General features: G+C 39.2%; 1 protein-coding gene across 1 annotated transcript; it reads right to left on the reverse strand.

Annotated features, from left to right (window-relative positions):
• Window positions 1-18: 18 nt before the first annotated feature.
• LOC122662605 (E3 ubiquitin ligase BIG BROTHER-related-like) lies at window positions 19-16,655 on the reverse strand. The gene is made up of 7 exons (XM_043858283.1): window positions 16,310-16,655; window positions 15,837-16,122; window positions 15,521-15,561; window positions 2,781-2,822; window positions 1,446-1,570; window positions 1,246-1,354; window positions 19-183 (listed from the first exon to the last, which is right to left on the reverse strand). The coding sequence occupies exons 1-7, from the start codon at window positions 16,493-16,495 to the stop codon at window positions 136-138; spliced, it is 837 nt and encodes a 278-aa protein (XP_043714218.1). The 5' UTR covers window positions 16,496-16,655; the 3' UTR covers window positions 19-135.
• Window positions 16,656-22,845: the final 6,190 nt, after the last annotated feature.

Consider the following 22,845-nt stretch of genomic DNA (forward strand, 5'->3'; position numbering starts at 1 on the left):
AAGGATGGGAATAAAGAATTGCACATATTACATAATTCCATAAGAGAGTAGAGTATCCAAAACTAAAAGCCATGCCCTGCAAGTTTAGTAAAGCCCAGGTACATAAAATGAGGTGGCCCTTGACTTCTGTCATCCCTACCTGCTTTCAGAAATGGAGACCTCGGCACTGCAAACAGGGCATACCTGCAAAATCAACAGCACTATTGTTGAGATTTGAACATTGAGCAAAACCCAGACTTTAAAATACCAAATCATATGGCAGATGATGTGGTACTGAAATAAAGAGCTGATACTTCTGGAATGAATTCAAACCTGATGCTGACGATAAGACTTTAGTGGAATTTATTTAAAAGATGTTCTAAAAATTTCTTTCATCATATTTATAAATTACCTCGGCTTTAGAGGATGTCAATGGGGTGTTCCTCACAAATTAAAAAGAAAAAAAAATATTAATAATAATGTAGGAGACCAGCAATTATGTAAGCGTGAGTCCACCTGCCCAGAGTCCTATCAACTGCCATTTTAAAATCATGGACAAGAGAATGAATCTTCATTCAGAGCATATAATCTTCGGCGAAACTCTGGGCTGGATGGGTGATTTTCTTCCATAAGTATTGTCAAACGTATTGTCCAACACTAGGCAGAATGAGGCATGATATAGTACAGCTTGAATAGGTTAATTATTAGAGTATAAAAGGATGTACCCAGTGCACGAGGCTCCCGCCACTCCGCGGTCTGGGGCGGGTCATGATGTACGCAGCCTTACCCCTGCTTTGCAGAGAGGCTGTTTCGAACCCATGATCACTTGGTCAACAATGGAGAATGCCCCCACATTTCCTACTAGCCTAGGAGAAGCTAGTCTAAATCCAAGTAACCAACTCCTCATCCCTCCCCATCCCCACCACTCCAAAAGAACAAAAGGAAAAGAGAGGAACGTAAAGCACATCAGTGAAATTACACCAATGGACAGAAAACTATCAAGTATCAACTTTCATTTCTGAGACGAAAAAACCCTAGGGCAAGGAATTTCCAAACCTAAAAGCGGTACAAACATCCTACAGAAGCAAAAGTAGGAATACAACAATAATAATGACTTGAAAACTGGAAAGAGCATAGCGACTAATTTTGATGAAAATACAAGCTCTTTAAATAAAACACCTCAACACAAACAATGGGAAAACATATTTAAGACCATTTACTAGAAAATTAAATTGAAAATACTAGAAACAGAACAAAGAATGATACCTTATTTATTTGAAGCCAATTATTTATGCATTCTGAGTGGTATGAATGCTTGCATGAAAGCACAGTCAAGGTGTCACCATCCTCATAGTCCAAACGGCAAATTACACACCTGAAACATTCCATCAGCAATTTTTTCACCAGATAATTACCAGCACTCAAAAAATAGAAAATTGAGAAAGGTGAATGTGCTTAGTCCTTACTGATCTGTATTACTTCCATCCGGACTGCTTTGTGCTTTGTAATTAACTGAAGGCAAAGAGGCAATGGTTTCAGCAGAAAGTCCTCTGCTCTCAGTTCCAACTACTTCACCCAATGCAAGCAATTCCTGGGATAAAAAAAAACACGATAAATAAATCAAAAGAAGCCCTCATAAATGCAGGACCAGTCCAAAAATTGGTCCTATTTTAATATCTATGAGATATGGGGTTTTAATTCTTTGGATTTTATTTGTAATTGGGTGGATGATAAAGGCCCAAACGTGAGGGTCTAAAGGAATGCACGAAAAATAAATTTTTTAATAGTGGTTGTGCCCATTAGAGATTAGTTTAGAATTTATCTAATAATAGTTGCTAGGGGGAAGGATGGGTAAGCAGCCGCATCCCCTGACATCATATAAGCCAGAGAGGGAGAAAGAGAGCCAATGGCTGTCTGTTCGTCAAAAGGGGGGCCTACATCATTAATGAGGGAGGAAGGATAAATTGTGAGGGGGTGTAGATCATAATTGTCAAGGTGTCGTCTAGGGGTTTTTTTGCTTTATTAAGATAAGAATTCTAATAGTAATGTCTAAGTTAGTTTACTTATTTTAGGAAAGTAGAAATCATGAAGATTTTATTTCTTATTATTTTTGGATCTTTAAATACACGTAATCACCCCTCCCTTATATAAATGAAATATAGAATAGGGATTTGAACTATGTAGCCAAGAAGGCTTCCTCTCTTCTCTCTTCTCCCCTATCCTTCCGTTCTCTTTCTTGTACTGTTTATGGTACTGTTCACTCACTCTCTTCTCCGCAGATCGCACCTATCCTCTCATGAGCTTCTCCCATATCCTTCTATTCTCTTTCTTGTACTGTTCATAGTGATTTTACGGTACTGTTCACTTTCCCTACTATCAATCTGCTTTCTTCCCCAGGCACCATAATGGCTATCTAATTACCCAAAGCTGGGAACCAATAGCGCACAAAGATGTAAAATAGCAGGTCTCTCAATAACCCTCCAAAAGAGCAATATCAGCAACCTTGTCAAAGGATGATCAGATCTGGTTGCATCTCTGGTCACAAGGACTTTTAGATGTATGGAATGGGTTGCCAAAATTAGGAATGAATCCGACAGTTAGATTGGAAGATATCTGGAAGATCCAAGAGTTATGAAAATAAAAAGTAGCTAAAATTTAGAAAACTAAGGTTAGAAACAGCAACTGAAGTGAAGAAATAGCAAGTGTAAGAAAAATTTTCATTGATTCCTAATAATCTAGGATTGGGGTTAGCTGGCTGCATTACTCATAGTGAGAATGTCATTATTGAGTTATCAAGGTACCTCATATGAAAGCTCGTCTGGATCAACCTCTTCCCAGGTATCCTGAACAAGAAAAAAAAAAAGAAGCTGGATAAGTACAGGTCATTTATATCAAATAAACACTACATGTATATTTTCAGGGCACAAAATACATCTCACTAATTTTCTGCATCCATCAATTCAACAGATGAATAATGTAATGAACACAATACCTGAACAAAGAAAAAATATAGGGTATGGTCTGCCTGTACAGGAAAGAAAGAACAGTGGGGGGAAGGAAATAAGAGTGGGGATGTTACATGCACTTTCCATTTCAGCAAAGAAACCAAATTAAGGATAGCCATCTCCCTCTTCCCCTACCATAACCCATGTTTTCTAATTTCCAATCGTTACTTGCTTGACAAATATAATAATTAGAAGTACATTAAAAAAATTTAAAAATTAAGCTTAGATCAGATATAATAATCTAAGGATGGAGTTCCACATGCATGTACAAAGGCTCGACACAAAGACAACTTTTAAAACTAATACAATGGTTTTCTAATCACTCATTCTCTATTGGGTAAAGAGTTTTTTTTATTTTAATTACTATACTACCTGCTGAGAGGTCGACATGCAATTCTGTCTAGTATATGTTCATTCAAAGATTCTCCTCCATCTCCATGTGAATTAGGGGAGCAATGGCTACACTAGAAATGAAAATAACTACAAAAGCCCAATCCAAAAATGATGTGTAACAGATGTTGACTGCGTGATGGTCCTGCTGCCAGGGAGGGGGTATTTAAAACGTTGAGTATATTGAGACAGAATTTCGAGAGCAAAAAATATAAAATTTCATTTGTCTGTCAAGTCTGCTTGAAGTTTGAAGCTTCCTACTCAAGGATAATATGGAGATCCCTCATTTGGGGAAGTGGGGGAAATGAGAGGAAAAAGGAGGATGAAACTGCAGAAAACTTGAGGGTATGATTACCAGTGTACAAGAGCTTCAACCTTCAAAGGGAAAAGGAAGCATCTTCTGTAAATCAGGTTGTTTTGCTTACATAGGCCAAGAACATAAGTTATGAAATGCAGGCATAACAATTACAAAAAAAGGCATACCCAGTGCATTAGGGCCCCACCACTACGGGGGCCTGGGAAGGGTCATAGCATACACAGCCTTACCTCGACTTTGAAGAGAGACTGTTTCTCGACTCGAACCCACTACCACTAGATCGCAATGAAGCAGCCTTACCATTGTGCCAAGGCCCACCCCCCTCAGGCATAACAATTAAAAACGGAACATAAGATTTCTCCCATGCTCATTGAGCAATGATCTAGAGACAAAAAGTTAATGCTACAAATTTGAGTCTCTACAAGAAAGGACTGCATTTTTAAGTAATACAAAAAATGCTTGTATTGTAACATAGAGTTTAAGAGTATTATGGTCATTATATTGTAACCCTAATTTCTACCCATTCTACTATAAATAAAGAGGGCTTGTGTCAGCCAAGACACAAGTAACAACTTCCCAAATCCCAACATGGTATCAGAGCAGAGCATAGTTGTCAAGGCGTCGCCTAGGAGAGACGCCATAGTTATCAAGGCGTCGCCATGGCGGGCGCCTTGGACACTGTGGCGGGAGCCTTGCCGCCATGGCGGTGTCGCCTTGATTTTTGACCCTCTAAAACGCCATGGTCGCCTTCCCACCTTGATAACTATGAGAGACGCCTAGGCGTCCAGGCGCCTTGGTCGCCTTGGTGGCCTACTTGTTGTCACCTTGATTTTTTACCCTCACCAACGCCTAACCGCCATAACAACTATAGAGTAAAGATCCACCTTGGGATCTTCCCCATGACACCTCTCTCTCCGCCATTTCCTGGCTCAGCCATATCCATCTCTCTTTCTCCTCTCGGTTTCTCCCTCTCTCTTTACACCGCCACAGCCCAGTGCCGCCACCACCTTCCGCCTTCAGCCTGTCTCTCGGTTCCTTCCTTGGAACCTTAAGCCTTGTTTCACCCTTGCTGGTGAATTTTGCTCCCACCAAGGGATCCTTTTTTGTTTGTTTACCTATAATTTAAACTTGATCTGATGGTTCAATCCCAGATCTGTTTTTTTGCTTGTTCAAGCAACACTTTCCCTTGTAGCATGCATTGGTGTTTTTTTTCCTGACATTGTTCGTGCAGTTTTTTTTAGATCAGCAACTATGTCGAAGGGTTCCACCGTATCAACCGTAATGATTTCCATACACAGCCTGTCAGCTCTGTTAAACTTGACAAGAGTAATTATTTGATGTGGTCGAAGTCTTGCCTCCTTTCGATCGATTTCCATGGTTTTTCGAAATATCTCACAGGTGATTTGGTGAAGCCTACGATGGCCAATTCTTCTCAATGGAAGTGGAGTTCTGACAAATCCCTTTGTGATGGCCTTTCTGGTGAATTCGATGCACCCCAATATTGCTAGGGGATATCTTTTACTTGATATTGCTGGCAAGATTTGGCAGGCTGCAAAGGAAACTTATTCTTAGGTTGGGAATGCCTCCCAGGTGTACGAACTGCGACAACAAATCAGCGGCATCAAGCAGAAGGAGATGACACTCTCCCAGAATTACTCTGAGTTACGAGGTATGTGGAAGGAACTTGATTTTTATGAAACAAGAAGACAAGCTCTGGTGATGCATCTGCCTTTCAGAAACGAGAAGACAAGCTCAGAGCTGGACTCTACTTACTTGACAGTGGTTCCTCTACTCAGGCTCATCACACGGATTCTTCTATTGTTGCTTTTATAGTTGTCAGGCAGCACCTTCAGCGCCTTGTTGGTGTCGCCTTGATTTTGGACCCTCTTCAACGCCTTCGTCACTAAGATGCCGTGACAACTATGGCTGCTTTGGCCGAGTTGCGTTTATGGCACCAGCGTTTGGGATATCCTACGTTTGGCACTTTATCTACTGTTGTTCCTACTTTGTTTTCTAAATGTAACCCGAATCAGTTTTCTTGTGATGCTTGTGTTTTTGCAAAGCAAACTAGAAATACTTATTCCAGTTCGGGAAATAAAAGTTTGGTTCCATTCTCATTAATTCATTTTGATGTATGGGGCCCAACCTGTTGTGTCTTTGTATCTGGTTATCGCTGGTTCGTATCATTTATTGATTGTCATAATCGGCTCAATTGGATCTACTTGACGCATCAGAGGAGTGAGGTGTCTCATTGTGTTAGGTGTTTCCATCAATCAGTGCAGACTCAGTATGATGCTTGGGTTCAGATCCTTCGTACTGACAAGAGGTGACTCATTCTCTTATATTCAAGATGTATGTCCCTGCCAAATATTGGAGTAAAGTTGTTCTTTCTGCTACTTATTGATAAACCAGATGCCGTCTCGCATATTGGCTTCCCGCTGCCTCAATGGTTCCTCTTCATTTATTGTTCCTCCCAAGGTCTTTAGTTGCGTATGTTTTGCACGTGATAATCACCTTCATGGGAAACTTGATCCACAAGGCCTACGGTGTATTTTATTGGGTATTCAGCTACCCAGAAGGGGTTCAAATGTTATCACCCTCCTCGTCGTATGGTGGTCACGATGGATGTTGTGTTTCATGAGACAAAGGCCTATTATTCTTTATCGGCACCTCTTTAGGGGGAGTCTGTTGCTTTACGGGAAGATGTGCTATTGGTTGTACCCCTTGAAGTTGGTCTAGTACTTCCACGAGAGGAGTGTTTGGTTGAGATGGTGACGACAAACAATGTGGTTGCGCCTAAGCCTAAGCCTCCTGTTCGGGGGGAGCCCAAATAATCACGGGTTTTTTCTTGAACAAAGACAAAGCAAGTTGATAACACCACAACTAAGCCATTCCAATTGCCTACCCCTGATCCAGGGTCCACCTCCCCATCTGGTAATCTCCCTCCTCCTACTGATACTGATGAGTCTCTTGATTTACCTATTGCTCTCCATAAGGGAACTAGGAGTCTCGGACCTACACACAGCATCCTATCTCCCATGTAGTGTCATATGATTCTTTGTCTCCTTCATATCAAACTTTGTACCTCCCTTGTACTCTGTTTCTATTCCTTCGAACTGGCAGGAGGCTTTTACAGATTCTAGGTGGAAGGATGCTATGCTTGAAGAAATGAGAGCTCTTCAGGAAAATGACACATAGGATCTAGTACCCCTTTCTCCTACTAAGAAGCATGTAAGGTGCAAGTTGGTACAAACCGTTAAACAACATGCAGACGGGACTGTAGATCAACAAGGCCAAAGGCTTTACTCAGAATTATGGCATCGACTACCAGGACACATTTGCACTTGTCACCAAGATGAACACATCCGAGTAATTCTTTCACGTGCAGTGAATTTCTGAAGGGAGAAGCAGCAACTTGATGTCAAGAATGTCTTTCTTCATGGTGAGCTGCAGGAAGACGTGTACATGGATATCCCTCTAGGTTTCTCTTGTCAAAAGACACAAGAAAAGGTGTGCAAGTTGAAAACGGCATTGTATGGGTTGAAGCAATCTCTACGTGCTTGGTTTGGTCGGTTCCATAAGGCTATGGTATAAGTGGGGATTCAAACAGAGTAATGTTGATCACACCTTATTTGTTAAACAGGTTGGTGATCATATTACTATCTTAATTGTGTATGTTGATGACATCGTTGTCATTGGGAATGATCCTATTGATATAGCTACTCTAAAAGCCTACTTAGGCAGGGAGTTTGAAATTAACGACATGGGCAAGTTGTGGTATTTCCATTGGAAGTTTTATTTATTTGTCTCACACTAGGCCTGACAAAGCCTATGTTGTGAGTTTGATGATTCAGTACATGCATGACCCTTGCTTTTCTCATATGGAGGTGGTGTATCCGATTCTATGGTACCTTAAGTCAGCTCCAGAAAAAGGTGCCCTCTTTTCGCCTTATGATCACATGCACGTAGAGGCCTTCACTAATGGAAATTGTGCTGGTTCACCAGATGATAGGAGGTCCACATCTGGATATTGCACTTTTGTTGGTGGTAATCTTGTTACCCAACGTAGCAAGAAGCAGGTTGTGGTAGTTTGGTCTAATGCAAAGGCTGAGTTTCGTGCTATAGCACAGGGTATTTGTGAGTTGTTACGGCTTCAGGGTCGTCTCCATGATTTGGGCTTGCCTATTCGTGTTCCGATGATGTTGTACTGTGACAGCAAGGCTGCGATTAGCATTGCACAAAACCCGGTTCAGCATGATCGCACCAAGAATGTTGAAATTGATCATCACTTCATCCAAGAGAAGCTGGAGCAAGGACTTATTTGCATCCCTTCTGTGAAATCTAGTAAGCAATTAGCTGATGTCCTCACAGAAGGACTTAGTAGTAAGATGTTTCATCCAATTTTGTGCAAGTTGGGCATGTGTGATATCTATGCACCAACTTAAGGGGGAGTATTGCAATATAGATTTTAGGAGTATTATGGTTATTATATCGTAATCCTAATTTCTACTCATTCTATTATAAATAAAGAGGGCTAGTGTCAGTCTAGACACAAGTCACAATTTCCCAAATTCCAATAGCTTGATTGATTTTGGAGGCAGGATAAAAAACAAACTCAGCCATATCCCAACTTAATGGGGTCGGCTACATGGATCCAAACAAAACAAAGTAGGGAAAACAGAGTTCTAACCAAAAAGGGAAACAAAGATGGAAAAAGAAAAAAGATGAAGGATAGTAAGAGGAAGGAGAAGTGATATGATTCAAATTGAAGGAGCTAAAAGAGCTAGGGGCAAACCTAAAATGACCACAGGAGAAGTGGTAAGGAAGGACATGCAAAGTCTAGGTCTAGTACCAAGTATGACCTTGGACAGAGCCTATTGGAGAGCAAAGATCCATGTCGCAGACCCCATTTAGCATGGAATATATCATTTTAAATATGAATAACATTTATTAAATGGTTTCTTGTTCACAGAGGCACTCAACATAGCTATATAATCCTGAAAGAGGGGAAACTGACATGATTACTCCACAACAAATTTCATAGAAAATCCGTAACTTAATTACAACTGCTCGTATCTAATACATTAAGAAAGCATTGGTCCCATTCCATAACCGGAACTTGTGCGGTCCAAGACAGAAAGTAACACAAAATGACAAAAGGCAAATAGACATAATTGTAAGTCATACCAAGAAGCATCCCAGCATGCAGGATCCAAATTGTTAGTTCAGTACCACACACACCATAAAGCCAATCAGGCATACATGAAAAGCTAGATATTTGAGGCATCTACGTGACTCCGTCATCATTCATGCTTGTGTTTGTAAGTTCCTTGATGCAGTTGCATTGGACTGGTTGGATCCAGTATGGAGGTCTAGACGCAAGCTTGGGAGGCCCAAAAGGTGCTAGTAGCAGTCCAATTGGCCAAAAACACGCTTTGAGTAGTTATGTTATAGATTGGACTCTCTTTTTTTTTGAGTTTCATTGTAACAAGCCTAATTTATAAGTATGGGTGAAGTTAGTACCCGGGATTACGAGTAAAGTGTTTTGAGATAGATGTACTTTTAAGTCAGTATAAGATATTGATTTGGAGTCCTTATGCATCAGTTTAGGAAAATTAAAAGGTTATATATATGTATACCTCCCCCTACCCATCAGTTAAGCATGATTTAAATAATAGACTAGAAGTATTTTTAATAGTTTTGGAGCTGTTGAGTCTGCATTTAGGATTGGTATCCCAAACCTGATTTCTTCTTTCTTCTTATTCTGATACGCTCTTATCAGGTGTGATCTTTTACCCTCTTCCCTTCTACTATTCTTCTTCTTACTTCATAAGGGGGTACCCAGTGCATGAGGCTCCCACCACTGCAGGGTCTGTGACTCTGGGGAGGGTAATAATGTACACAGCCTCACCCCTTCTTCTTACTTCATATTTCTCTTAATTCCACACCAGCTTAAACCCTTGTTTCTGGTTCAATTTTCAGGTTGCTAAATTTGGTCATCTTTCTTATTCTAGTTCTTACTAAGTCCTATCGGTTCTACATAGATCCTAGTATAATTATAGTTTTTATTTCTAGAATCTTTCTAGAACCCTTAACTGCTTTATTCCCACTAATAAAATATCCAACCACACAATTTGATGTGGAAGGCTAATAAATAACATTCACACTTCTTAAAATCCAAAAGTACAGAAAATTTTATCCATGGTTAGCATGGTTCGATATCGATTGTGAACCTCTACCAAATATGACAAGAAATCTTCAGGCTCTTAACAGAAAATGTTGAGTTAGCTTCATGTATTAAGTAAATATATAATCAACCCCAAAGCCCTCCAACTCTATCACGAATCATATCTTTTAACAATTGTAAGTTGTCAAATCCTTTCTCACTATCCTAGACCAGATACTTTCAAGCCCTAGTTCTTTAGTGCTTCAACCTGTATCAAATCACTTTGCTGTCATTATTCTCTGATGTGGTGCAAAAGACCAAATCCTCTACTATATAACTCAGATCTACATGATGCATATGACTAGATGCTAATATTTGTTGTTGTTCTAATATATTGTCAAAAAATTACAGTTTCACTTGACTTCTGCCTAGTTCCCGATATTCATGGTTACATCACTAAAACACCAAAACGATATACCTAGGTCACAACTAAAATTTTGACCACTTCCATAGACTTTTCTCTTTTCATGGACCCAAACTATAATAAACCAAAGTAATAGAGAATATGGGATAACCTTTGATGAGTCCAATGCATCAAAATTCACAGTTAAAAAGCCACAAACGTTGAACATTTTTATATTGTACCATCATCAAATGTATATTACTATGAAAATAGTACCTGAACTTTCAATCACATACCAATGGAAAGCATCAAAGTTACAAAAGGAGCCTAAGTATACAGTATCAACAATATAGGACATTATCGTGATAAGTATGATACCAACCACAAGAACATATGGCCATTTTGTAATATGAAGTGCAATCTTTAATAATTCAACATACGTCTAGAGCACACTTAATTCAAAAATAAAATCTAAACTTCGACTTTTAATTTAAAACAGAAGAAAAAAAATTGAATTTTATCTACAGATTTCCATCTTCTATTGGCCATCTCTCGTTTCTAAAAATAACTGCGCTGAGTTACAAGTCAATAGGGTCAACTTTAAGTCAAAGGGGCTCCCAAAGGGTATTTTCATGTCCCAGGTGGTCCTTCGGTGGTGGAGGGCTGTTTGGAAAGAGGAAAAATCTGAGAAGGGGTTATTAAAGTTGCAAGGGAGAGGGGAAATCGCATAAGAAGAGGGGGGGGGGAAGGAACACACAAAACCAGCCACGCAGTCTCTTCACAAATACAAACTCAATTCATCTTTTTCAATCTATTCAATGATGGGAAAATACACCATATATAAAGAGAAATAAAAGACTCCTAAAAATAAAGACTAACTCTCTAACAAGGAAACTAAGAACAATTGGGAAACCAAATACCCTACGTAGCTAACTTCTAAAATAAACAGAATAAAATAAACTAAAAGACATTATTTCCCCAAATAACATAAATTCAAAAAATCCTACTAGATCCAAAAACTCAAACAGGATTTGGTTCATCTCCATCTAGATACACAAATGGGTTTGGGTCGGTTCAAGGTAGATAACTTGCATCAATTCCCCCAGTGTTGAGAAAAACTCGCCCACGAGTTTTGTAAAACAAGAGAATCAGCACCACTCGATTGGAATCCACAAATATAAACTTTGATGGGGCGATGATGCAATGCATCTCATGATCAACTGTCATGATCTTCTGATGATCGTTAACAAACGACATCTCTTCGACGGGAATTTGATCGTTGGGTTTCACAAATGAAATCGGATTGTCGATCAATTCTTCAATTGCAACCTTGATCTGACCATTAGCTTGATTGTCATGTTCGTTGGCCACCACTGATCCGCCTTTTGAAGATTCTATCATGATTGACACCTTATCATAGAAGCGATTATTATTGTCGGCAAGCTCCCAACAACCTATCTTGAAATCAAGAAGGCAAGAAGCCATGTATGAAGATTACAAAGTTGTTTTTGCAATTTATGAAAACTATCTCTGATCAAAAGGAGTAACTCGTACCGATCAACCTCCATGATATAGCCTCAGGTTCGGCTTTGCTGTAAATAAATCTTTAAGGGCTATTGGGACATCAGAATAAGGATATGAAATAAGGTTAAGAATTATAGATGGAGGGCAAACTAGGAATTGAGGCTAAAATAAGGAAAGGTGGAATAAAATGGCACGGGTATAAAAGGAAAATATTTATTTTTTTAACACAATGTGGATGACATAGGAAGGGGGTAAATCTGGAAAAGAAAAATAAGGCTAAAGTGTAAGTGGGGCTTACAGGGGGATAGTTTGGGAAATAAAAAGGAAAAACTTAAAGATAAAGGAGCAAAAGGGAATTGGGAGAGGGATATCATGTTTGAGAGGAACTCACTCTCAGAAGACCGAGAAGGAAGGGAGCTCCGCGACTTCAGAAGACGGCAAAGAGGCGAGGGAGCCGACCAATCTAGAGAATGGGAATCAACTCGCAGCGGGAAGAAGGAAAAATCAGGTACGATTTCTCTTTCTTTCTTTTTTTTAGATTCCTCTTCTGGGTCGATCAAGGTCAGGGTAATGAGGGAATAGGGGGCGCTCCAGACGGTGAAAGTGGTTCTGTGGAATCGAAGGAGGTGGTTCTGGGTTTCTGGTTAGGGTTGGATTTGATATTAGGGTATGCAGTTTCAGCGGAAGATGGCCTTTTTTTTTTTTGAGGGAGTCAAAGGGTTAGGGTTGCCGTCGGTTGGAGTTTCAATGGAGTCGAAGGAATGGGGTGGGGTTACTGGATGCAGTGGGAATCAATGGAGAGGTAGGGTTGTGTAGTATTTGTGGGATGCGGCTGGGGATTGTTGTGGATTTCAATGGGGGGTTTTTTTTTTGGGGGGGGGGGGGTGGGATGGAGCTGGGGATTGTTGTGGATTTCAGTGGGGTTTTTTTTTTTTTTTTGGGGGGGGGGGTAGATCCTAAATGGTTGCAGCGGTAAGGGAAGAAGATAGGATTAGTTTTCTAGTCTGGAGAGGGGGGTTGTGATAATCAGAGGATTGGGTTGGGGGTTTGGCTGATGTCGTAGGGTTGGGGTTTGCTGCCCCTTTTTTTCAATGCTGATGGCAGAAACAGAACAGGACAAAATTTTGGGGAAGGAGATGGATCCTTCGACTCAGATACCAAATTGGTGGAGGGCCAGTTAGGAGAGGGGAAGAAATCTGAGAAAGGAATATCAAAGTTGCAGGGAGAGGGGAAATCGTATAAGAAGAAGGGGGAAGGAACGTACAAAACCAGCCATGCAGTTTCTTCACAAACACAAACTTAATTCATCTTTTTCAATCTATTCAACAATGGGAAATTACACCATATATAAAGAGAAATAAAAGACTCCTAAAAATAAAGACCAACTCTCTAACTAGGAAACTTATTCATATAAGGAAACTAATAACAATTGGGAAACCAAATACCCTACGTAGCGAACTTCTAAAATAAACTAAAAGACATTATTTCCCAAATAATCTAAATTCCTAAAGTTTGAGAAATAAAAGACTCCTAAAAATAAAGACCAACTCTCTAACTAGGAAACTTATTTATATAAGGCCATCTTTGGTATAGTTTTTATTTTTGATTTTTGCCTTAAAAACGTTTTTGGTTGCGTTTGGTATGGTTTATGGAGCCTGTTTCTATTTAAAAAAGAGTGAAAAAAATCAAAAACCAAAAATAGATCGAAAGCCGTTTATGGTTTTTGGCCAAAAATCACTTTTGACCATTTATGCGGGACTTTAATGAGCACGTGCTCATAGCTCTCAAAATCGAAGGGTGAAAGCGTCTTTTCATCGTTTAATTAGAATTATCAAACCTCCTGCTCCTTTTCCTCGTCATCCTCCTCTTTCTTCTTCTTCTTCTTCTTCTTCTTCTTCTTTCTGCAACCCATCCGCCATCGGTACCCAATAGTTGTTTACCCCTTTATGATGACGGATACGACGGAGGATTTGATCTTTGTCGAGGGTCTCTAAAGTTTGAGAAGGTTTCAGGTAAAGGCAGCTGCTCACTGTGTTTAGGGTTTCTGCTTCTTCTCTTTCCTTTGAGTTGGATTTTCCACTTGTGAGTGTACACTTTGAAGCTAAAGAGGGTTTATTTCTTTATAGGACTCGAGGGGAGTGTGTCTCTGTGATCTCTGCGTCTTAGTGTCACTGCGATTAATAGATCTAAGGCCTAATGGAACATTTTTATAGGGTTGGTTGATCGGTGGCTTTGGGCTTTTTTCTGAGTGGAAGTACACTTCCAAAGAATAGCCTAAAGATAATACTGGAGGGTTGTAAAGACCTGATTCTATTGGATGCAAGGAATTGCAGTGGTTTTGAAGAGGATGAGGAAGAGATATTGAAGATGGCATCTCAAATCAAGACATCCATTTTTTGATGGTTCAGTATCTTTCTGTTTGGACCCTTTCAAATCATACTATTACTCCCATTTATTCTATCAAACCATGAAAAATAGCTACTTCGTGTCCAGAATCCTTCAGTCTTTAGCCTCCTGTAACCCCTTCTTTGAACTATCTGAGTATCTGAACACTTTAGCCCTAACCATAACCACCTCAGAAGCTAGTGAAATCCTCCAAGCCCTCGAATTCTTCCGCTTCTGTTCCTCTTCAATCCCCGGTTATCGACATGATTGCTTCACCGACAATCGACTTCTTACCATTTTGGCCAAGTCGTCTGCACCCGATTCTATCCAACTTGTTCATGGGATTGTTGATGAGTTGGAACAATTGGGTATGAGGGGTAGCATTTCCACGGTCAATATCTTTATTTCAATTATTTTTCTATTCTTTTAATTGAATTGACTGTATCAATTTGATTAATCTGGGCTTCTTCTCATTCCTTTCTGTTTTCGCAGGAAGGAAGATGGGTGAAGAGGGAATCTCTTCATCCACCATTTCTTCAAAAAATTATTCTACACATAGACATACCAATCCATTTATCATTCCACACTCTATTATGTCTAATGTTTACCAAACGATTTTTAGTTTTTGATCAAAAATAGTTTTCATTAATGATTTTTGTTAAATAGACAAAAATCAAAAATAAAAACTATACCAAAGAGAGCCTAAGGAAACTAATAACAATTGGGAAACCAAATACCCTACGTAGAGAACTTCTAAAATCAACATAATAAAATAACCTAAAAGACATTATTTCCCAAATAACCTAAATTCCTATTATCCTACTAGATCCAAAAACTCAAACATAACCCAGTTCATCTCCATCAGGATACCCGAATGGGTTTGGGTTGGTCGAAGGTAGTGCACCTGCATCATTCGGACATTCCATTCTAGGTTCTATTGGATTGTAGGAGATATTTAGGGATTAAGCATTGACAGATTTTCACAAGTAGCAGTAGATCTAGTGCTTGGAGCTGTAATTCTCTTTGCTATTCTGTCTTTTTTTTAACCTTTTCTTACTAAATTTACATGTTAATCAAAAAGATTGTAATAATGCTAACAAAGATGACCTTTAACATAGATACAAACAGATAAGACAGATTGAAATAGAGATAAAAAGCTGGTAATGAAGGAAAAACTTATACTCACAATGATATTTAAGTAGGCGAGTATAATGTGTTTTAAGAATCAAACATCTTCTGCCTAAAGCTAAGAATTTCATGTCTATATTTTAAAACATGTGACAATGATCAGATGACGGTGATGACATATAATAGCCACAACCTGATGTTTAAACCAAGGGAAAGCAAACTACCTGAGAGTTACTACCATGGTCTTCAGTGTCTTCTGCCTCCCCTAAAATGAACAATAAATGGAAGAAACTCCAATGAGCAACCAAAAGAGCAAAAGGGAAAAAGAAGACAGTGCTATTGACACAGCAATTTAACTAGAAATCAGAACACTCAATCGCACCTTTTACCCAAATGTTTTCATATAAGGCAGATAGAGGGTTCAGAGTGAATAACAAAGATAAAAAATAAAAAATAAAAAATAAATCTGGCAATGAAGCAACTGGTGAGCATTAAAATAGTATCAATATGTCCGTTAAGGATAATTGCTAAACCACTCACAGTCATTTATCCCAGCGAGTGACATTAAATGAACAGCCAATTCTCTCTCTTCAGCTTCTTGGAGGGCTCTTGCATAGGCTTCATCATTATCGAATTCATTACCCTGATCATCATCCGCTTCATCAGCATGGGCATGCACATCAAACGCATCTTCTTCAGCATCAGTCCCAGCATTTTCATCCTCGTCCTGATCATCATCCTCATCTTCATCAACAAAACTACCAGCATCCGAACTTCCATAATCACTTGCTTCACCGTTCATTCTCAACATCATATAAGCCCTTTCCTGTCCAAGAAAAACCATCCCCAGTCAAACTTTTTTCATGTCCTCAATTAAAGATACAATTAAAACCACTATCAATCAAATTGAACGTGCAGATTAGAGCAATTAACTACACAGATAACTTATTAAAAGATTCACCTTGGGAGGGTTCGAATTGAAAATCAAACAAATACAGAAGTTCTGAAAGAACCTGTTCCTGTAAAGCCCTTGCAAGAGCAAGGTCCGCATCGACCTGGCTGAGGCTTGTGAATGGCGTCCTTGAAGCCTGCCGAGACGCAGGCAAATCTGATTCGGGTTCGACTTCAGCTTCCGTCGCAGGATTAGGGTTTTCTTCGTTAGTTTTTGCTTCACCGCCAGCTTCCTTGGCATTGTCCATAATCTCAGAGCAAGAGGGAGCAGGGAACCCTAGAATATAGCAGGCAAAAGTGATGAAAAAGAGAAATACAGAGCATTCAAATCGAGAGACTTGGGATGTTCAATTGTATTGTATCAGAAATATATATATAGGTATCAAGAAATTTAGAAGAAACACTCTAAACAGAGAGAGAGAGAGAGTTGAATCGAAGGAGTACTATTTGATTTCGTGTAGGAATCCACAACCACAATGGTGATATATACGAGAATTAGAGTCTGTAATCTGTACACGATTAGTTTAATTAATTGCTTTTGCGGAAATAATCCATAATGTGAGCTTGACTGGTAAGAGTCGTGAGACGGTGCTGTGTTCTGAAAAGTTGGATTCGAATCCGACGGTACTAAACGTATTTGCATAAACTGCCTTAGATACCTATCCAGCTGTTGATAGCTCGGCAGCGGCTATACTTCCATTAAAATGAAAATTATGAATTAACCCCTAAATTAGAAAGGAGAATATGAGAAAGCATCATAGGGAGATTCCAACGGGTATCATGGGCCGATTTCTGCAGACTTAGGCCCACGAGCACCGTGTGGACTGGTAGTCTGGTATAGCCCATTGTAGTTTTAAGCACCTACAAAATTTCTTCCCATTGGCATTGTCTAGTATAAGAGCAGAAAGAGCCTCCAGAAGACTAATATACACAGATGGATCTTCTAGTAAGAGTGTAGAAACCCAACCAGAAAATCTGCACAATTATTGATCTCTCTAACATGATGTATGAAGACACAGCTCGTGAATATCATCAACCAATCCAATAATGTGCCATGGAATCTAGAATCGACCTATGAGCATTTGCACCGCCACTATGGAGTCTGATCGTATATGAATCTGACGGAGGTTCAACAACTAATGGAATGCTAAGCAGGGCACGCACGAATCCTGATGCTATGAATGTTTGAAGTCTAATAGGACTTGGACATGGATCGGCATTGGCCTCTTCCAATTTCATCCTGAATTGAGTCTGCCAAGTTTGAGCATATAAAGGAATATGGAAAATCAAGTTTTCTAACTTGACTCATTTGTTCAAAAACCTAGTGGGTCGACTCAGTTAAATCTAGTCAGGACGAGTCATGTTTTAATTTTTTTTATATGGTACTTTTGGAGAGCCAGGAACGATCTCATCTACAATAAATTTTCTTGGTCTCCCATGGATGTTATTAAAGCTACTAATTAAGCTTTTCAAGAATTCCAGCAGGTTAATTTACATCCATCCATCACTTCTATTCCTACAGAGTCTTCTCTATCTCCTATTCAGTCATTGGCTGCTAAATGGACTCCTCCCTTGGCTCCTTGGGTTAAATTGAATGTTGATGCTGGCTGAAACAAAGGTTCGAATAATGGTGATCATCCGAGATCACTTTGGCCTTCCTCTCTCGACGTATTCATTTGGGGTTCAATGCGACTCAACCTTTATTGGGGAAGCTATAGCCATTTGTTCTGGGCTCTTGCCTGCAATTAGGGGTGGCCTCAAGAAGGTTTTGGTGGAATTTGACTGCTCCAGTTTAATCAACCAAATCGCTTCTTCTAATCCAGATATTGCTATTAGCAGCATTTTCCATGATATTGTTCTTTTACAAAAATCTTTTGATGATTGTTCTTTCTCCTTTGTTCCAAGGTCTGTCAATTCTGTGGCTGATTCCTTGGCCAGGTCGGCCCTTTCGGTGGAGTCCCTGAAAGTTTGGCCTCTTACCACTCCTTGGCTTCTACGTCTGTGTGAAGCAGAAGCCATTGGTTGTACTAGCTCCTTTTGTCAATGAAATTTCTCTTTACCCAAAAAAAAAAAAAAAAAGAGTATTTAAATTTAAATGTAATTAAATAATAAAGATCATAGCAAATATAAAAAAAGAAAAAAAGAAAATCACATATCAATGATTTATGAATTTATTTTTTTTTCATTTACCAAGAAGAGTAGTTGAGAGGATATACGAGGCAGGGAACGTCATGTGTCCTCCACCTCACCTCTTTAGGGAGAGAGAGAGAGAGAGAAACAAATAAAGAGTTGCCTAAGACCCACATAAAACATAAAATTGACTCCATGACCACTCACCGGGGAAATTGGTCGAACCGTCAATCTGATTGTGGTTCAATGTTTGGTCTTGAGAAGGTGTCAACCCGGTCCCCCCGGTTAAAATGGTCTCCTTATTACTTGGCCAAACTAAATATAGCACATGCAACTAAATAAGCCAAATAAAATACAAGAAATAAAAGATAGGGTTTATGGCACATACCTGGAGCTTTTGGCTATATAACAAGGGTTAAATGAGCATGCACCCCCGAAATCGTCCCAATATTCCACATGCCCCCTAAGATTCTGATAATTTCACACACACCCCTTGAAAATATCATGGGCACCCCCTACTTTTCAAATTAATCTCATTTAAATCCACGCCATTAATATCAGGCGTTATACGTTAAAAATTTATTTTATTGGCCAAACTACCCTTTCTTCTAACCACCCTATAATTTGAAAAGACATTTTTGCCCAACCCTCATCTTCTTCTTTTACAATCCCACACAATCAAACCCTAAAATTATCCAATCACCCACAGTAACAATGCTTATTAAAACGAGCATCATCATCATCATAAAAAAGTTCCAAAAAAAAAAAAAAAAAGTGGAACAGGCACTCTAAAATCCCATCTCCATTCTAAAATTTGATGCTAAATCTAGGGTTTTAAAAATCATTGTGCTCCACAAACGATGAGTGGAGGAGGGTCTGAACACCTTAATCGTCGGGAATCGGGGGAACAAGCCATGAGAAAGGACAAACAACCGGCGGCCGTCATCGGCAAATTCTTTGTATGCTTCGAGACCAAACCCTTGGTGGCTACATGGGTGGTGGTGACGATGGTCATGATGATTTGGAACCTCCAGCCCTACTACGACAACTTTCTCTCCTGCACCAGCCACTGATCTTCCTCCGCCACATCCACCGCCACGTCTTTTCACCCAATTTCTCCATTAAACCTTCGGATGAAAAGAAGAAGTTGTTGTCCACCGCCCTCAGCCCGAAACCCTCCCCACCGAAAGCGGCCGACCCAAACAAGTGTCTCTTCTACTCTTACGGCAACGCCGCCTCTTTGTTCGTCCAAATGGGTGCTTACCATGGCGGTCCCCAAACCTTCGCCATCGTTGGCACACAGCAATTAGAGCTAGGTAATTCCAATAAATCCAATGATCATAATTCAGAACCGAACAAGATATCAAAAATCTGAGACCCTAAACACACTTAGAAACAAATAGAACAAAGATGAAAGTAAAATCAATAAAACAGAGCAGAGCACAAAGTCCAATCTGCTCCATACTTGGTGAAAGATGAGGTTACTGTCGAATTCACCAGCAAGTTCTTTCACTCTTTGAATGGCCACCTCGGAGGATTTATGGAGATTATCTATAACTGTGGCTTTAAATCCACCTGACAAGAGTTGAAGAACCATGTGGCTGCCGATATATTCAGCACCACCAGTGACCAGAATGGTTTTCATCATGGACAAAAGTGATTTTTTAAGCTGAAAAAGCAGTGAAGGAAGACTGAATACTAAGATCTAAGCAACGGAGAGAAGTGAAGTTAGTTGTAAAGAAACCAGAGAGTTCGAATCGATTCTAGAGCACAAAAGAGATTTAAAAACTCGATTGGACTTCCCACCATTTTTTATACTTAGCAACTTTTGGAGATTCGCATTACGTTCCACGATGCCGATGGAGTGACGCTCGCGGTAAGGGCTGCTCTGGAGCCGTGGGTGAGAGATGGGAGGGCGATGGTTCAGGACATTAGAGGTCAGGCAGAGTTTGGGGTAAGATTTGGGGAAGAAGATGATGATTTGGGGAAGATGAGGGTCTTTTGGTCTTTCCTCCAATCTACTCATAAGGGCATTGTGGTAATAATGCCCTAGTGAGTGTATAATTGTACATTACAGTCTTCGATTTCAGATCTGTTAGCTTTTAATGCCTAATATTAACAACGTGGACTTAAATGGGATTAATTTGAAAAGTAGGAGGTGATCGTGGAATTTTTAAGGGGTGTGTGTGGAATTGTCAGAATCTTAGGGTGTATGCGGAATATTGGGACGATTTTAGGGGGGCATGTGTATTTAACCTGTTAAAAGTGAGTCTTCGACACCAAGAGCTGATTAACAGTAATTCATATAAAGCAATGGTTAAATCAAATCGTTTTTGCCCCATTATTTAGGACATAGTCTGTAATGGTATGCAAAGTTTGGGATCAATTTGAAAAAGTTTGGAGGTTATATACATTATAACGGCATTATGGTCATTTTCTTAGAGAACCTCTTACATCTTTTTATATTGAGATTTTCGATGAAATTCTAGAACACTCTAATCATCATTGTTGATACAATTCCCGGGGTGACAAAGGTCAATGTCTATAGGTGGTGGTTTGATTTTGTGAAAATCTTTTAAACGATCATATGGGAGTATGGGACAATGCCTATGAATTGCGGGGGTATGTTAATTGTGGTACATGCTATGAGCTTACCTAAGTGGATGTAGGGGTGAGGCCATCTCTGATGAGATTTGTATGGAAAATTTCTTTAAACATTTATGATCTAAGATGGAGACATCCACTCAAATATATAGGGTACATTGAAGGGTCAGATGATAAGAGATTAGTGGTAGGTCAGCCGGCTACTCCAATGAGAAAAGGTTCAATAAGTCTGACTTCACATGTGCTCTGTAACATAGCCTATCAAACTTAGTGTAGATTCAAATATGGAAGATTTCTAACTATAATGTGTCTTATCTTTCTAATTTGCTCAAACTATTCTGTTTTGCCAATATTTTGTATTTTGTGGGGGGAGAGTACTGTTTGTTTTAAAATAAATTTAAATCAAAAATTCAAAATACCTGTTTTTGTTTTGCTTGGTTTCCTTCATCATGCCATGTTGTATTGCGGCACTATGAGATGAGGTGCAGGTTTGTGAGTATTTTCTTCTTGGGTGGTATAGTATTTATAATGGAGAGAAGGGGTATCTATGTATAGACACACCCCTTATAGGCAAGAAATATATCTCTTGGATGAGATACACTCTTACATATACAAAGAGGTATAAATCATACCCCCTACAATCCTACATATGAGGATAGACATCTCTACATACTTGAAAAAAGTATGAAGATGTGCCTCAATGTAAAAGAGACATGTCCATACATAGTGTTGAGCCGTTACTAAAAGGAAGCTATATTTGGAGGCGTGATCATAATCAAGGATTTAGAATCCTAGTTGTATAAACCAGATAGACACAACCCTTCAAACAGGTGCCGTTGAAAAGATGTCTTTCCTCTATAAATGGAGGGAGTAGCCAGCATCTCAATTCACTCAATTTGTGTTATTCTCCTCAGACCCATTTGAATGTAGCAGACAATAGTGGGGCTCGAGAATTGATGTGTATTCAAATCATAAGAGCTAGTGATCTTTGTTGTATATTTACGTACATATACATAAATCAAACGTGACAACGACTTGATACCAATGCAGCAGTTGTCATTGATCAAGAAGGAAATCAAAAAGGAATAAGACAAGCTCTCCTTCTTTCTCTCTCTTCCAATGTTGTGAGTAAGAAAGTATGTGCTTTAGTAGCACTATAATTTTGTCCTCCAAGGTCCATCATTGTGAGTTTTATAATGCAGTTTATAAATAGGTCTTTATTTGTTGGATTGAACATAACTCCATCGTACTCGAAAGGGTGCAATAATCGTGTGCACATCTACTGTCGCAAGCCAACATACTATTATATCATAGATACCATTTTGTATTTATCTAGTTGCAACATAGAAAGGAAATATGGTATATAGGAGAGTTTCAAATGGCATGTGTATACCTTTTGCGATATTTACTAGCAAGTTCAATGAAACACTCTCCTACCCACGCAAAAAGAACACTTAAGGCAAATAAGTTCATTCTCTCATTAAGTTTGATTGCCATTTTTTACAACTTAAACATTTTTAACTTTTTATTCTATTACTTTCCGAGTATTTGAAAACTTGAATGGTAAAAAATCTACAAATAAATAAATCCAAATTGACTGAGTATCATCGCACTTAAATACGAGCAATGGTGCAAGAGAATAGTGAGTTTCATTGGGTCAAGACAAAGATTGCACTAACATGATCAATGGGGCCGTGGCGATTTGAAAGAAAAAATTTTGTCATTGTAATAATTTATAGGTATCTTGTCAAAATGCACAAAGTCTCTCTCTCTCTCTCTCTCTGATATGTATATTGCTTAAAACGATGGTGCATATTTTTTTGATCAGACAAGTTTTTCATAGGAACCGTTCTCTGCATGGGAG

The sequence above is a fragment of the Telopea speciosissima genome, chromosome 5 (assembly GCF_018873765.1).
Source record: "Telopea speciosissima isolate NSW1024214 ecotype Mountain lineage chromosome 5, Tspe_v1, whole genome shotgun sequence".
Taxonomy (NCBI): domain Eukaryota; kingdom Viridiplantae; phylum Streptophyta; class Magnoliopsida; order Proteales; family Proteaceae; genus Telopea; species Telopea speciosissima.